Source organism: Juglans regia, chromosome 12, assembly GCF_001411555.2.
Source record: "Juglans regia cultivar Chandler chromosome 12, Walnut 2.0, whole genome shotgun sequence".
Lineage (NCBI taxonomy): Eukaryota > Viridiplantae > Streptophyta > Magnoliopsida > Fagales > Juglandaceae > Juglans > Juglans regia.
The window spans coordinates 21,159,404-21,174,838 of record NC_049912.1 but is presented as its reverse complement, the minus strand read 5'-3'; the positions used below and the strand labels follow the sequence as shown (position 1 = coordinate 21,174,838).

Genomic DNA, 15,435 nt, shown 5'->3' with positions numbered 1-15,435 from the left:
ATTAAAAAAATTATATAATTAGTTTTTCTTTTCACTTTATGAGGGCCATTAAAAATATTACATGCGGCATCGGTCAAGCATCAGTTGAAATCTCTCGGTCCTTCTAGCATTTTCATTTTTTTAAGGTAGCTAGACCTTTGGCCACATCATGCAAAGTACTTAAATTCTAGATCCCTGTTCCGTCTGAGGCTGACTGAAACGTTTTTTTTTTTTTTAGATAAGAGACTGACTGAAAGGTTGAGAATATTGGTTGTGAGCCAAACTTTCATGCATAAATTTTGATCGAACTTAAGATAGATGCTGAGATTTATGACTTCAAGTACTGGGTACGTTCTAGGCCGGTTCCTGGTCTGAATGCCTCGGTCCATGCAAACGTACGTGCTGAAGCCTGAAAGTCGTGTCAACACTCCCACGTCTCTGCTGCATGCATGGCTCCAAGATATCAATCACATGTTGATACGATCTCTATCTATTCTATTAACAAGAAATACGTTGGGACTTGAATTTGGAATTCGAATTTGTATCTGAATAATTTTTTTATTTATTTAATAATTAAAAAAAATATTTTTTATTAATATTATAAATTTTTTATTTTTTTAAAAATATTTATAATGATTAACAAAATACATAAAAAAATAAAAAAAAAAATTACTTTCACCTTTTCGATGGGTTCTCGGGCTACAGTCCGACGCAGCCAGTCTGACGTAGCCACCACTCACAGTCGTCCTCTTCATCATCACAGTGGTCCACCAAAACTATGTCGCGGACGGTGCCTTCTTCTTCAAGGCGCAAGAGGCTGACTACTGCATGGGACATTTCAAGACTGTGTCTGCTAAGAATTGGAGGGTGGCGCTTTCCATGATATCTGAGGACAAAGTCGTCGACGAGAGCGGCCGTGGACGTTGGGTTTCAGAAAAGCAATCGTACGTGTCTTGTAAATCAAGATCATCGTCGGCCAAGTCTCCCTGCCTCACTCTCAGCAATGACGAGTACTCCAGGTAAGTACATACGTGTGTTTTGGATTCTTTAGTATTTTGGGTTCTTACAGTACTACTCTCTCCTTGCTCCACGATGGAACTTACTTTTACAAGGATTATTTTCAATGTTGTAGATTTAATGCATGGTCTTGCTGAATTATTTGGTTAATTCTGTTCTAGTTTGTTTCCTGCAAGAATAATTCCATGTCGATGATCTTTCAGGCAATCTCAACAACTCCGTTTATGTTTTGAATTCCATGAATTAAAGTACTGTTCGCTAGCTGATAGCTTTCTTCGGTTTTTGTTGTTTTCATCCAAAACTTGTATATTGATCTGTATCGTACTGGCCGATGGAAGGATTGATACAGAGAAAGAATCAAATTTATAACTATTGTTTAATTTCTTGGGTATTGATTGGGCAAATATAATGGGATTTTTCGGATTATTGATTATTTTTCTTGAAACGAGTATTACATGATAGGTCCAGGTGATTCTATTGCTTCTAAGTTTTGCACTTCCAGTCGGTCTTTCACCAACTGCACTAGGTCCTCTGGTGGACCACCACAGTCCATATATGCCATTAGATCACCACCTAGATGATGTCGATGGGAGAGAAGAGAGGGGTGAGGGATTTGGACGAGAGGGGTGGGTGAATTTGCAATGGCATCGATGGGCGAGAAGAGAGGGGTGAGGGATCTGATCTGGGCGAGAGGGCTTCCATGGTTGTTTCTGATTTTGTGCCGTGCGGTTCCATTATTAGCCCCATGGGTGGGCTATGTGGCAAAAATAATTGAAGGCTAGCTGTTTTCAGCCCATTAACAGTGTGACAGGTTAAAAGATTTAATCTATTTAAATTACTTTATTTGTTAGAAAAATGTGAATGGACCAAAATATTACATATCTTACACTAAATAAATAGTATCCATTTTAAATAAATCGAAGAAATTAAATACTATATATATATATACACATTCAATTAATTCCTTTTTGGACCCATCAAATTAATTCGCAACACCAAACTTCTACACCTAAACACGTCCTTGCCTTAATTGCAATTGATATAAAGTTATGGACCCCTTCACCTAACAATGCATACAATGTCCATCGAGATATATATATATATATATATATGTATATTTATATATATATATTATCACTCTTGCCCATTGACCAAAACACCTCGTCTCTCTCTCTCTCTCTCTCTCTCTCTCTCTCTATTTAAAGCTCCACATCCACTTCTTCTTCACTGATCTCTCCAAGATTTCAGTACCCTTTTGTTTTTTTCTTGGAGCTAGTCTTGATAGCAACGTCGTAGAATCAGAACAAAGCCATGCAGGTAGGAGGGGTGGATGGGTTGGAGAGGAATGGGAAGGAAGCGAAGATGGGAAATGGAAGAACAGCCAAGCGTTGTGAATTACTCCTAAGGCTTTTGGCCTTAGCACTGACTTTGGTGGCTGCCATACTTGTTGGTGTGGACAAGCAGAGTGCGATTGTCCCAATTGAGCTGGTGGCAAGCCTGCCACCTCTGAATGTTCCAGTCTCTGCTAAATGGCATTACTTGTCTGCCTTTGTGTATGTTGTTTTTCAAACTCCTCTTTTTCTCTAATTTGTATTCTTTTATTTAACCTTATTACTATCTTTGTAATTGATTTATTCTCACGTGTCCATAGAAAATTATTTATCTTACTGTTCATATAGAAATTGAACACCACTTAACTCGAATAAATAGAGTACATGATCTACGTATATATACCCTTAGATATTCACTATGATAGAAGGGGGAAAAACAAGTCTACCCCTCGGCTCAACCCGCCGAGCGTATAGATCCACTCGATTGTGAACACTTACATTGAATTAGTTCAGTAATAATATGCATACAACTTTTTTACAACTCTATTTTAAATATATATAGGATAATTATGTAAAGTTTAAAAACTTAAATCAAGAAAATTATCTTTTTCTAATTAGGTGTATTATTTTTTGACAAAAAAAAAAAAAAAAACTAGCTAATTAAGTGATTTTTTCCTTACTCCAAGTAGGTAAAGCAATAAGTTTTGCAAATGAAAAAATATATTTACAATCGTGAATTGTGCAACTGTCGTGTAATCTCTTTGAAAAAAATGAATAAAATATGAGATCTACATAAAAAAATTAATTTTTTAATAGTAGAACCTACTTTTTTTCAAAGTGATTATGCAGTATTTACGTATATACTCACTTAACGGTTATATGTAAAATTACTCTTATAATATTAGTTTTGTTTGGGAACTGCTAGCGTCAAATAGATTGGCCGATACTTTATAAGGCCCTGTTTGGATTGGATACTTAAGGCGCTGTTTGGATATAAAATATGTTTCATCTCATTCAATACGGGGGTTAATTTATGGCCCGCTTCTTAATTTTGTTGGATCCCCACAAATACTTTCGGGGACCCAAATGAATCGATCATGGAAGCATAGCATTGAGTACAAGAGTAGAAAATATTATTCTTTGAGTTGTTCTTTGAACTTGAGAATATTAAGTAGAGGAGAGTTAGAAAGATAGAATCCTACATTATGTATTACTGCTCATATAAATATTTTGGATAATATTAAATGAAGAATAAATGTTGTAGCTAGGTAATATTAAAAGAAAATCCTATTTGTATTTATAGTTTTTACTTACATAATAATACATACTGATATAATATTATCTATTGATATGTTGAAAATTATGAAATTTAAAAAAAAAAAAACTGATAAAATAGATTTTGTAGATAAAATTATAAGTATATGTAGTACTATTCATATTAAAAACTTGTAGTGACATTAATCAGTTGTAATATTTTAAGATTTATGAATAAGAATAAATGGAATTCATCTGTTAAAAGTGAGGGCTTATTAATAAAATCATATTTATTTTATTTTTATAAAAATATATGCGATTAAAGGTGAAAAAAAAAGTAAGATTGATCTATAAGGCTAAATGAGAAGATTTTTAAGGAAATGCATCAAAAGTCAAAGCTCTTAAATACCATGAGTTGCACCTAAAATCCTACAATATTTATTTAAGGACCCTTCTACAGGGACAGAAAAGGAACTGACGAAATGCATTTATACGATACACTATTTTTTTTTTTTTTGGGGTCTCACATTGTTCCCAATTCGTGCTATTTATACTACATTTTCTAATTATCAACCACCAAGGAGAAGAAAAAAAAAAAAAAAAAAAAGAGATCGAAATTAACATCTCAAAGATCTTTTTGCTAGGTACCTAATGGTGACAAATATCATAGCATGTTCATATGCAGCCCTCTCTATGCTCCTCACATTCACAAGCACGGGTGAAAACATCATCTTAGGATCGATGATCCTTGTCCTTGATACACTGATGGTGGCATTGCTGTTCTCCGGCACCGGAGCCGCCACCGCCATTGGCTTAATTGGCTACCACGGGAACTCTCACTTGCGGTGGGGAAAAGTGTGTTATGTGTTTGGAAAGTTTTGTGGGCAAGTAGCAGCATCTATCGTAGTTTCTGTGATTGGAGCAGTGGCATTCATCTTGCTGGTTGTGTTTTCTGCCTTGAGACTCCACGAGAAGTCCAAGTAGAGATGTTGGCCAAGTACTGCAAAGCTTATTATTATTTTTTTTTTTTAGCCGATTGTCATAAGAGCCACTTGTATTAATTTGGTCTTATTTGCGTACGTACGTGAATGAGAGAACCTAATTAATTAGCGTGTAATATCCCTATATATACTTCACCCATGCTATTAATTTATCTTATATTGTGCTTTCATTTGGAAAATCTCTCTATTGAGTGGAAAAGAAAAGAAAATTTTTAACAAGAAATTAGAGAGAGAGAGAGAGAGAGATTTGAAAACGTAAAACGAGAAAATTAAGGAAAAAATAAAAACTATCTAAGGAAAATTAACACAATTACAAATGTTGGTGGTGAAATGAATTGAAAAATAATTTTAGAGGAATTTGTAGGTTAATCCAATAAGCATATTGACGTTTGATGGTACGAGGAAGCAAAGGAGAGAGAGTTCCCAAGTGCTCTTTGAGAGGTGTTAATTAAGGTAGGCTACAACGTCGACCGAAAATATGGCTTCTTCTACTGAACTTGACATTTTCAAATCGTGTTTAGAAGCCAAGGTTGATGGAGGAACTCAAGACGGCCAGTTCACTTCTTCAAGGCATCGGACAAAAGGAAAACCTAGTCGGACAAAGAGCTCAACAACTTTGAGAGCTCACAATAGTACTATTTTGTGAGTCCTATTAAGATGAGTTTAACTTTTTAGATTAAGAACTTTTTTATGAAAAATTGAAAAATTAATACATTCCATCAATAATTTAGTTTGAAATGGGCTGAGTTTGGTTCAACAACCAAACACAACCGAAGTCACATTGTCATTTCATGTTTATCCGTCAAGTCATCGAAGCGAAAAAATGCAACATCGGCCAACCTATAGCAAGAATGTTCCATGATAAAGCCATTCTGAAAATGGCAAGACTTGGAGATGTAACAAAAGCAAACCATCAAATAGCTACCAATAACCGAATTAAATGCTTGTTAGTTTTAAGGGAGAGGGAGGGAGGGAGGTTGATTGCCCTACGGGCGGAACCAAAACATTTTCTGTGATGCTGATGAAATCATAGAAAATTATAATTTCAAATGGTTAAACGAGAATGATGCTCTCTACCATGCAAGGCACTGATAACAATCTTGTGTTGATAAAGGGCAAACAAAAAAAATGGAGATAGTCTACAACAGGACAATCAACAATTCCGATCCAGCATTTATTTCAATCTCATAAAAATTGGAATAAAGGTATGAAACTGCTACCTAGAATTAGAGGCCCAACACCTGCTTTGCAAAATCATCCGGACAAATCAGATATTAAAACCCACAAAAATTTTCTGGCATTGTCCCTCAAATCTACCCAGTAGATTCAAAATGTACATGTTTAGAACAGCCAAATGAACGACAATAATCGTAGAGTCGATCAAAACAAAAGAAATGCATACCAAATAGAAAACAAAGACCTTTGTAGAGGTTAGAGGATGCTCACGAGGGCTTTAGACGTCTCTTAGTAAATGGGGAAAATATGGAAGTGCTCATTCCCAACCAGTACCGGTTAAAACATATGGTCAAGAGTGCACAGAGCTTCAGATCTCAACTTTCAACCTCCATTTTCTTCAATAAAGAATACCTTCCTTTCCAGTTAGGTCTTCGATGCTTACACTAGCCTCTATGCCCATGTTTAATAGACAACTTACCATAGCAGGAATATCTGATTGCAAATATTCAGCTAATGCCTGATCGAGAGAATGTGGACACAAATGCATAAGCTCATATTCTAGAAGTTAAATTCTTAAAATTATTAAAAGGAGTACCTTCCTGTCCTCTTTTTTTTGGCGCTTGATAACCTCCACTGTCCACTCGTTTACCAGCTTTTGGAGTTCAATCATGATGCCCGACTTCTTTGCATCAGATAAACTCTGCATGCATAAATACCAATGGCTTTAACAAAACATCTAACATTAAAGTTGTTTGGATTGGATTAGATATAGGTAACCACGTCTTCCAATAAAGGAACATACAAAATATCATGTTTTTTGGCCCTTGACTTCCAATAAAGTAACAAGAACGCATCAACTAGTGGCTAGAAAGCAAACAGTACCTTTTATAGCTATTTAGAAAAACTGAAAACTCAGACAATAGGATGCAATATTTATGATTCCCAGCCCTTTATGTGTTTCAATAAGTAAAGCCTGACCTCACAGAAACTTAGAAAAGTAATTTCCGCTCTAGGCGTGCTATCAATATGATCAGCACTGCCTGAAGAGGTCACCTAGAATATAATCCAAGCCCATAAAATGGTAGTCACCTGATGTAAGACTTGAATGATGGCAGCAGCATCCTCAGGCTTACGTTCTAATAGAAAACCCTGCAAGGACATCAAACAGAGGCTTAGGCTTACATTCTGACCGAAACCTCAACTGGGGCTGCCCAAAAAAGCTCAATTTTGTAGTTAAAAACAAAATTTAAAAAAATAAAAAAGACAATAAATAAAAAGAAAACATAAGATAATAGCCCTTTTTTTTATACAGTACAAGAGCAATGACCCTCGAACAATTTATAGAGCCCCCACTATGAGACGTTCCAACTTCCATACAACATAGAGTGCAAATAAATTGGCAATCACATTACATTCGGATCTCAAAATTAATTTCCTCACAGAAACGGGGCAAATAACTTGATGGTATGAAATTTATTACCTTGGCGCATGAAAACCCACTCACAAGAGTATGCTGCCTCATTGACTCCGATCTCAACTTCTCAATTTTCCATAGTGTCTCAGTATCTCCTGCAAAGGAAAAACGTGAAAATCTTTGCATACAATGAAGCGGTTCTTCGGATAACAGAAATTAATTATTTTTCAGAGAAAGGATGGCATGATTTTCAAGATGTTGGTATGGCTCATAAAGATGCCCCTTTTCTGCAAACAACGCATATCATTGTAGAAACTGGATTTCCTGGGTAGTAGGGTAAGAACAAGACAGCATTACCATGAAAAGCTTTCAAAAAAAAAATATGGGTGGTAATATTTAACTTCATAAGAAATCCTTCAACTGCAAGTAATTATTAGGTACTCCTGGAGTATGGACAAGTGGTACTCCCATCCTATGTTAATTAAAATTAATCTTTACATAAGCAGTTTTAATTACATGATGGAATGGGAGTACAACGTCTTAAATACTCCAGACCTAATGATTTTCCTTCAACTACACCCTAACTGGATAACGGAAAACGTAATTGAAATCATCAAAACTCCCTACACTAGAAAACTGGAAATCCAAAGATGTGGGTTTCTTGCTCCTATATTGGACTGTTGCCCTGATGAAGTAGCAGAAACCTGAGTGTTTCCATAGTCTCAGATCAATATATTCATATAGCCTAATTAATAAATATATCTGCTTCATGGTAACCGATATTGAGTAATCAAAAAACTCCTCTCAGCCATTCCTATATAAAAATATATTCATTACCTTGTTTAAACCAAACTAACCAAACGATACTCCCTCCAATTCATAATGAGCATCTCCATTGCAGATATTGTGATTTTAATGTCTTGCTTCCCTTTTTCAAGGAAGCAAGGGTAGTATGGAAAGATGAAGATGTAAATGTGTGACTTTTGGGAAGAGGACGCTTATTTTGGGTAATCCTAAAAGGAAAGCAAGGCCCCACCGTGGGACAGAGGGAGCACAATTTTAAGAGAAATACAGTGTAGAAGTACCAAAGCCAGATGCAAACCAGTACACAATAAGTTTAAAAGCATATGATTGTTTTTTTAAATGCACATTTAAGTATTAAAGCATACGATAGCATGCACCACAGAATATGGCATATTTCAGGGAACTTTACTAACTTTATGGATGGCTTACGGTCCTAAATCCTACCCACAAACCACTATAGGCATCCAAAATGAGACAGTAAGCATGGATATAGAACATAAACACAAATTTGAACCTAAAATAAGAGAACATAGAATTTGCAGGTACCTATTTTAGCAGCAAATTCCATCCATGCATCAAATGAAGTTTGTCGTAATTTTACTCCAGCCTTGATGAACTTTTTCGAGTACTTGGACATCAACTGCCAATTATCCGTATTGTAACAAATGCTGCAATTGGTCAACATAAATACAAGATCAAAATCATTTTAAGAAAAGCATCAACGAATTATTGAAAAACAAAAATCTAAACCTTTGCAATAAATCAGCAGGTATCAACTTTCTTTGAAGCTAGATAAGTGCCCTAACCACTTGCCGAGTTCAGTCTAGATTACCTTCTTTTTTATAAGTAAACAATTGTATAAATAAGAATAAGCATAGCCCAAGTACACAAGATGGTATACACGAGATAATACCTATTTAGGAAGAAGAAATGGAAACAAGAAAATCATGAAAACCAAGTCTATTAAAATCTACAGCTATGGCCCATAGAAATAAAGTTCTAACAAAAAGTAATCTAAGTTCCCTCTAACGAGCACTCCTCGTCTTCGAACATCTAGTCATTTCACTCTTGCCATAAGCACTACATGATACAAATAGGAACCATCTTTCATACGGCTATGATTTGTGGAATACCTCTTAAATTTGTCCAACTAGCCAAAAGCTCAACCGATGTGGCAAGCATAACCCAAGGTAGCTCTAACCTGCTGAATACATCATTCCATAACGCTCTAGCAACCTTACAATGCAGTAGAAGATGATCCACAATCTTACCACTTTTCTTGCACATACAGCACCAATCCACTATAATTACATTGCGTTCTCGTAAGTTATCCATCTTCAAATCTTGCCCGAAGAAGCTGTCCAAGCAAAAGATGCCGCTTTGAGAGGCGCCTTATTTCACCCAATCATTCTCCAGGGAAAATGATTGTTTTGCGATTGTGTGAGAGACTTATAGAAAGAGCTAAATGAGAATGTACCTTTACCTGCGGGTACCCATCACAACATGTTAGCTCCTTAAGTGCTCGGTCTCATGGAGTACAGAAGACTAAACAAATCCTCAAAGCTACCAACTTCCCAATCTTGGCCGCCCTAGTGAAGTTCACATTCCATTGGACAAGGTCACTAGATATCTCCATAAAATCAGCCACCAAAACTTCTTTCTCACATGCAATCCTGAAAACTGAAGAAAATGAGTCCTTAAGGGCGTTATCTCCACACCATAAGTCACTCCAGAATTTTATTCTAGAGCCATCTCCCAACACAAGTCTAGTGTGACAGCAACCCCCCCCCCAAACCATCGTCTAGAGATGACAATATGTGACATGACCAATTAACCTAACATAAACACAACACAATAATAGCGGGTTTAAGTTTAGTCTTAACGGGTTCGGGTCAAAATGGGTTAACCCGTTAAGACACAATTGCTTAAAAGGTTGATAACGGGTCAACTTTTTGACCCATTATATCCCATTATGACCGGTTAAGAAAGTTAAAATTACAATTATACCCTTATATCTAAAAGTAAAATTGTTGAGATTTTAATTTCAATATTTTTATTGTTTGAATTGTAACTTTGGACTATAGTTAGTTTTATATTTTTTATAGATATTGTGATTTTAATATTTATAGAAAATTATGCTAAACTTAATCAGGTCAAACGGATTAATTTCTGGTTTGTTAAACCCATATACATAAACAGGTCGTGTCGGGTCCACCTATTTCGTAGTATTCACTAACGGGTTGTGTCGTGTCCACCCATTATGTTAATAGGTCATGTTAAGATTTGAGATTTTGACACGATAAGCTTAACGGGTCGTGTTTGGATTGACCGATATAGTATAATATACATGCCTTGACGCGACACAAACACAACCCGTTAACACGATTTGACACCCCTACCCTCGTCTAATGTGCTTCCATACTCCCACTCCATAAACCTCACGTGCCTCCCTAGTGCTCCACCCCCCACCCCACCCCACCCCACCCACACACACACACACACACACAAACCTCCATATTTGAAGTCAATCACCGACTTTCATAAGGCTTCTGGTTCCATATTATATCGCCATAACCACTTCTCAAGTAAAGCCCGATTGGAAATTTTCAGATTTCTTATTCCTAACCCACCAAAAGAGATTGGGGAGCATACATTTTCCCACTTAACCAAATGGAATTTGAAATCATCCTCCAAACCCACTCTAAAGGAAATCACAATGAAATTTATCAATACGGGTCACCACTTGCTGGAATTGGGAAGAACGATAAGAAATACGTTGGTAAATTAGGCAGAGTGCTTTTGATTAAGGTGATCCTACAATCTTTCAGCAAGTACAATCTCTTCCAACCTGCCAATCTACATTCAATATTCTCAATCACTGTATCCCAAATCGATTTAGCCCTTGTGGCTGCCCCCAAAGGAAGACCAAGGTAATTCATGAAAAGTAGGGGTGTAAATCGGTCTGGTATGGGGGGGATGGTCCATCGTTTTCCCGGACTGGACTGGACTGGACCGATCACTCCTAGTGGACTGGATCAGACCGTTAGCTATCGGTCCATATCGGTCTGGGCCAATTTCAAATAGGGGCCCAATCATACAAAAAAATCCATCATTCTTGAAGTATACAAAAAAGCCCGCAATGTGTATTTTCAGCCCATTAGTAGAGACAAAAAAAAACCCACAATGTTTATAATTTTGAATAATACAACTATTTAACTTTATTTGCACATTTTTTACTTAACAATAGCCTAAAAAAAGTTGTTCGAATTATCAAAATTGATAATTATATATTAGTTAACTGATATGAGTTAATTAATAATTATATATTTAACATTTTATATTGTCAATAGTCATAGGTTAGATGAAAATTACATAATTCACTTATATAACTATTATATAAAATAACATATATAATTTATAAAAAAATATTTAAAAATATATATTTGTAGTTCGGTCGGTCGGGTCTAGTCCGGTTTGGTCCGAGATGAAAAAACCCCACCCCACCCCGGGACCGGACCGAAACCCAATCGGTCCCACAAATGGAGGACCTAAACTGACCAAACAAGTTTTCGGTCCGATCCGAACCGAAAATTTTACACTCCTAATGAGAAGAGAGGAAACCTTACATCCAAGAGTGTTAGCCAACAGTTGGATGTTGCGAACATTACCAACTCTAATTTATTGAAATTCATTTTCAAGCCTGATGCCGCTTCAAAACAGAATAAGGTCTGGTTTGGTTTCACAAAACTTTGAAACCATCTCATCTCATCTCATCTTAACATCCATATATCATTCAAGCACAAACATTTTTCAATTTCAACTATTCAAATTTTTCATATAATTATTACCTAATCATTAAAACTTTACAAACTTCCAAACAAAACGGCAAAAACAATTCAACTTTTTCAAATCCCAAAACAAAAATAATATTAAAAGATTATATCCTAACCCTCTTTTAACTTTATAATTTTGTTATTCAACTTTCTCTCTCTTTTCCTAAAACTCCATAAAAATCTTAACTCAAACGATTTCACTATTATTCACAAATTATTTCACTACTATTCACATATTTATCTTTTCATTTCATCTAATCTCATCTGTGTAACCAAATGAGGCCTAAAAGTGCCCCTAATGCCGAATCTAGTTTTGTTCTACCTCACAAAATATCAATATATTATCTACAAACAAGTGAGAAATGTTAAGAGCACCCCTATTGGGGTCACCAACCGAGAATCCAACCACAAAGCCACTCTTAACCAAGGCCAAGATCATTCTGCTAAGTGCCTCCATAACAATGACAAAAAGGAATGGGGACAAAGGATCCCCTTGTGCACTTAGGCATTGCCTATATTTCTATTAATAAAATTCTTACTTATAAAAAAAAAGATTTCAAAATTGACAATAAATTCAGAATTAAAGAATTGTCTTGGGAAGTGAAACATTTGAAGTTTTCATGAAAGCAAAGCAAAGCATGAAGCAGTCATAAGTTATAACCAACATACCTGAAAACGATATCCACTGTACCAGGTTGCAACGGTAAGTCATTCCTCTTAATAAGTTTCATTATGTCCACCATGAGCTTAGCATCATTGTTATTCTTAGCATATAACTGCAGTGGATTTAAAAAAAGCTCAAATGTGAAACAAGTTCCCAACTTATAAGAACAAAACAAAAAAAAATGTGATCCATCACATGCCAAAAAACAAAAGAGGATCCTACTTATAAAAAAAAAAAAAGAGGATCCTTAACAGGGGCGAATCTAGAAAACTAACTTTTGTGGGGATTTTTCTATTTTCTTTGGAGTAGAAGGGAATGGTTGGGGCTAGTATTAAGAAAGTATTCAATTCCCCTATGGATTTTTTTTTCAAGGTTTTGGATCCCTAATAACCTTATAAAAAGATTCAGAGGTCATTGATACCAGTAAATGGTGGGCAGATCCAATACTAGGAGCCAAGCCATACACATTATGCTTCCACAATGCTTTCTTCCCTGCACAAATTTAAACCAAATAATCTTGATAAAATCACAGAGTTCACAATGGATAAAACTTCAGAATATAATTTGAAGATGTGTTGCAAGTGAAAATTTCCTGAAACCAAATGCAAGAGCAGCAATTGAGCTGCATGGATTTGTCAATAGTCTAGGTATAAACAATCAACTATCACAGCAAATTAGCTCAAAAGAGAATTAGTATAAGAGTATTGGTACAGCGACAAAGAGATTACATAAAAGTAATTCTACAAATTGACGTAGATTCACGTAGTCTGTTATATCTACTTTACAATCTGACGAACCACATTATGCTACATCGGTTTGTGGGGATTACTTTTGTGTAATCCATTTGTGGCTAGAGTATTTCCCTTAGCATAATGGATGCTGAAAAATGGAAAGAAGACAAAATCAAGCATAAGCAAAAAATCGTAAGGCATACCATAGTCAAGGGCCCCTACACGAACACACGTCTTGGTAATTTCTCGGCACAGATTGCAATTAAAGTCAGCATGAATACGTAGATTAGACAATCTCTGCAACCAAAGCAAAGAACTGTCAACTATCAACAATTTAAACTATACAAATCTAATGGAATAATTAAGAAGAAAACTTACAAATCTTCGGAGGTTTTGCAAGATATCAAACAGAAGTTTAATATCATCATTGCTTTTGCAATTTTCAAGCAATGACCACAGCCAAGCATTTGGGGGCATCGATCTTTTAGAAACCACAGAATCAAGCATTCTGTCGTACAGCTCCTTCACAGCCTCTGCATTCAGCAATATAAAGCAACTATAATCAAACTTAGCTTCAAGAGCAATCTAAAAAACAAATCATCAGAAAAGTCAATGACCTGTGGGACTGCTTTCTGTGGTACTCGCTTCCGAAGAAAAGCATGCCCTCGATATCACAAAATACCGCTGTACGGTATGCAAATGATTGCTTCGAATCACGTCTGCTTATAGTAGAAAAATATTCAGGTTTCAAAATCATTCATCAAATCACTTAAAAGCCTTTTTAGTTACAGTGACGCGGTATACCAGAAAAGTTCTTAACGCATTACTTGAGAACAAACATTAACACTCAAACTTCTCTGGTGGAGACATAAGAGTCAAAATTTCGCCCTCCCCTTTATTTATTTATTTTCCTCTTCTTTTGCTCAGTTCCCTTGGCAACCAAACATAAAGTTAAATAAAAATGAATTAAAATTTGAAATTACAGTATAGTAAGGCTGAGGTTTTTTCCTTTTCGACAAACCAAACGTGAGATGGAACCTGAGAGTCAAATTCATTTCGATACTTTTTTCCCTACAGATTCTCGGCAATCAAACATTACACTCACACAAAATTAAATTTGGACTGAACCTGAGGACCAAGGGATTTGGGAAGACAAGCTGCGGTGAATGCGACATGGACGAGGAGTTGGAGGAGCTTCAAAGAGTCCAATATCGGGAGCGAGGAATCGATGCGAGTTGAGAAGAATCGGAGATTTAAAAGCCCGAGAGAGCCTACGTGCATTCGAGACCGCCTGCATGGCTTCGAGGGGCCGAGTTAGATCCGAGCTGAGGACGAGTTGGTTTTGAGTGAACTCCGGTGGGTGTTGGAGAGAGCGAGCGAGCGCCAAGCCCACTCATACAGCGATCAGGGTTTAGTGAGGGAAGAAAAGAAGGATACGTAGGTAGACCGGCAGTTCAGGGTTAACCCTGTGGGCATGCGCCTTGTTATTCGACACGTGGTTTTTTCCACCATTGTCAATATTTATGGTCATAACCCACTATTCATTATTCCACAATCCATATACTATAAAAAATATCCTCATATCCTATAAAAAAATTATAAATATAAGCTGCAAGAGTAAATAGTAGTTAATGAATAGAATTCCTCTTATGATAAAGAGTGGGCTCTACAGGCCATTGTTAGGAGCTTCCACTAATGTATTTTATATATTTTTTATATATATATTTTAACACTTTTAAATATTTTTAAAAATAAAAAAATCACAATATCATTAAAAAATATTTATTTAATTACAAAATAAAAAAAATAAAAAATAAAATAATTCAAGCTGGAAGACTAGTATTATTGTTATGGTAAAAGCTAGCGGACCGTTGAGTTTCAATGATATAGATATCTTAACTTCAATTATTTTACTGTTATTGATATATTATTTTATTATTATTTATAAATTATTTCAATATTATTTTCAAATATTATGGAATATTTTACGTGTTCAAATGAGCCTCGCTAAAATTTAGACACAAGTGAAGAAAAAAAATATGAGAACGATGATTTAAAAAAGAGAGAGAGAGAGAGAGAGAGAGAAGATCTAGAGAGGTTAATACTTAATAGGGAAGAGAAGCTTGTGGGGAAGGAGAATATGTGGGTTCTCTAAACGGTCGAGGTAAACCCTTTTTGCTAAAATAATTTAACTTTCTATAGCATGAACTGATTGAAAAAGAAAAACGTTT

At 35.7% G+C, this 15,435-nt stretch overlaps 2 protein-coding genes across 2 annotated transcripts; one reads left to right on the top strand and one right to left on the bottom strand.

The window, feature by feature from the left end:
* The first annotated feature begins 2,124 nt into the window (after positions 1-2,124).
* Positions 2,125-4,752, top strand: LOC109005951 (CASP-like protein 1E1). The gene is made up of 2 exons (XM_018985067.2): positions 2,125-2,549; positions 4,226-4,752. Exons 1-2 carry the CDS (start codon positions 2,308-2,310, stop codon positions 4,563-4,565), a joined length of 582 nt encoding a protein of 193 aa, XP_018840612.1. The 5' UTR covers positions 2,125-2,307; the 3' UTR covers positions 4,566-4,752.
* Positions 4,753-5,746: 994 nt separating this feature from the next.
* On the bottom strand, positions 5,747-14,644 carry LOC109005952. The gene is made up of 11 exons (XM_018985068.2): positions 14,333-14,644; positions 13,822-13,923; positions 13,583-13,737; positions 13,408-13,501; positions 12,895-12,965; positions 12,479-12,585; positions 8,523-8,644; positions 7,239-7,327; positions 6,848-6,907; positions 6,354-6,458; positions 5,747-6,275 (listed from the first exon to the last, which is right to left on the bottom strand). Exons 1-11 carry the CDS (start codon positions 14,499-14,501, stop codon positions 6,156-6,158), a joined length of 1,194 nt encoding a protein of 397 aa, XP_018840613.1. The 5' UTR covers positions 14,502-14,644; the 3' UTR covers positions 5,747-6,155.
* Between the last annotated feature and the right edge of the window lie 791 nt (positions 14,645-15,435).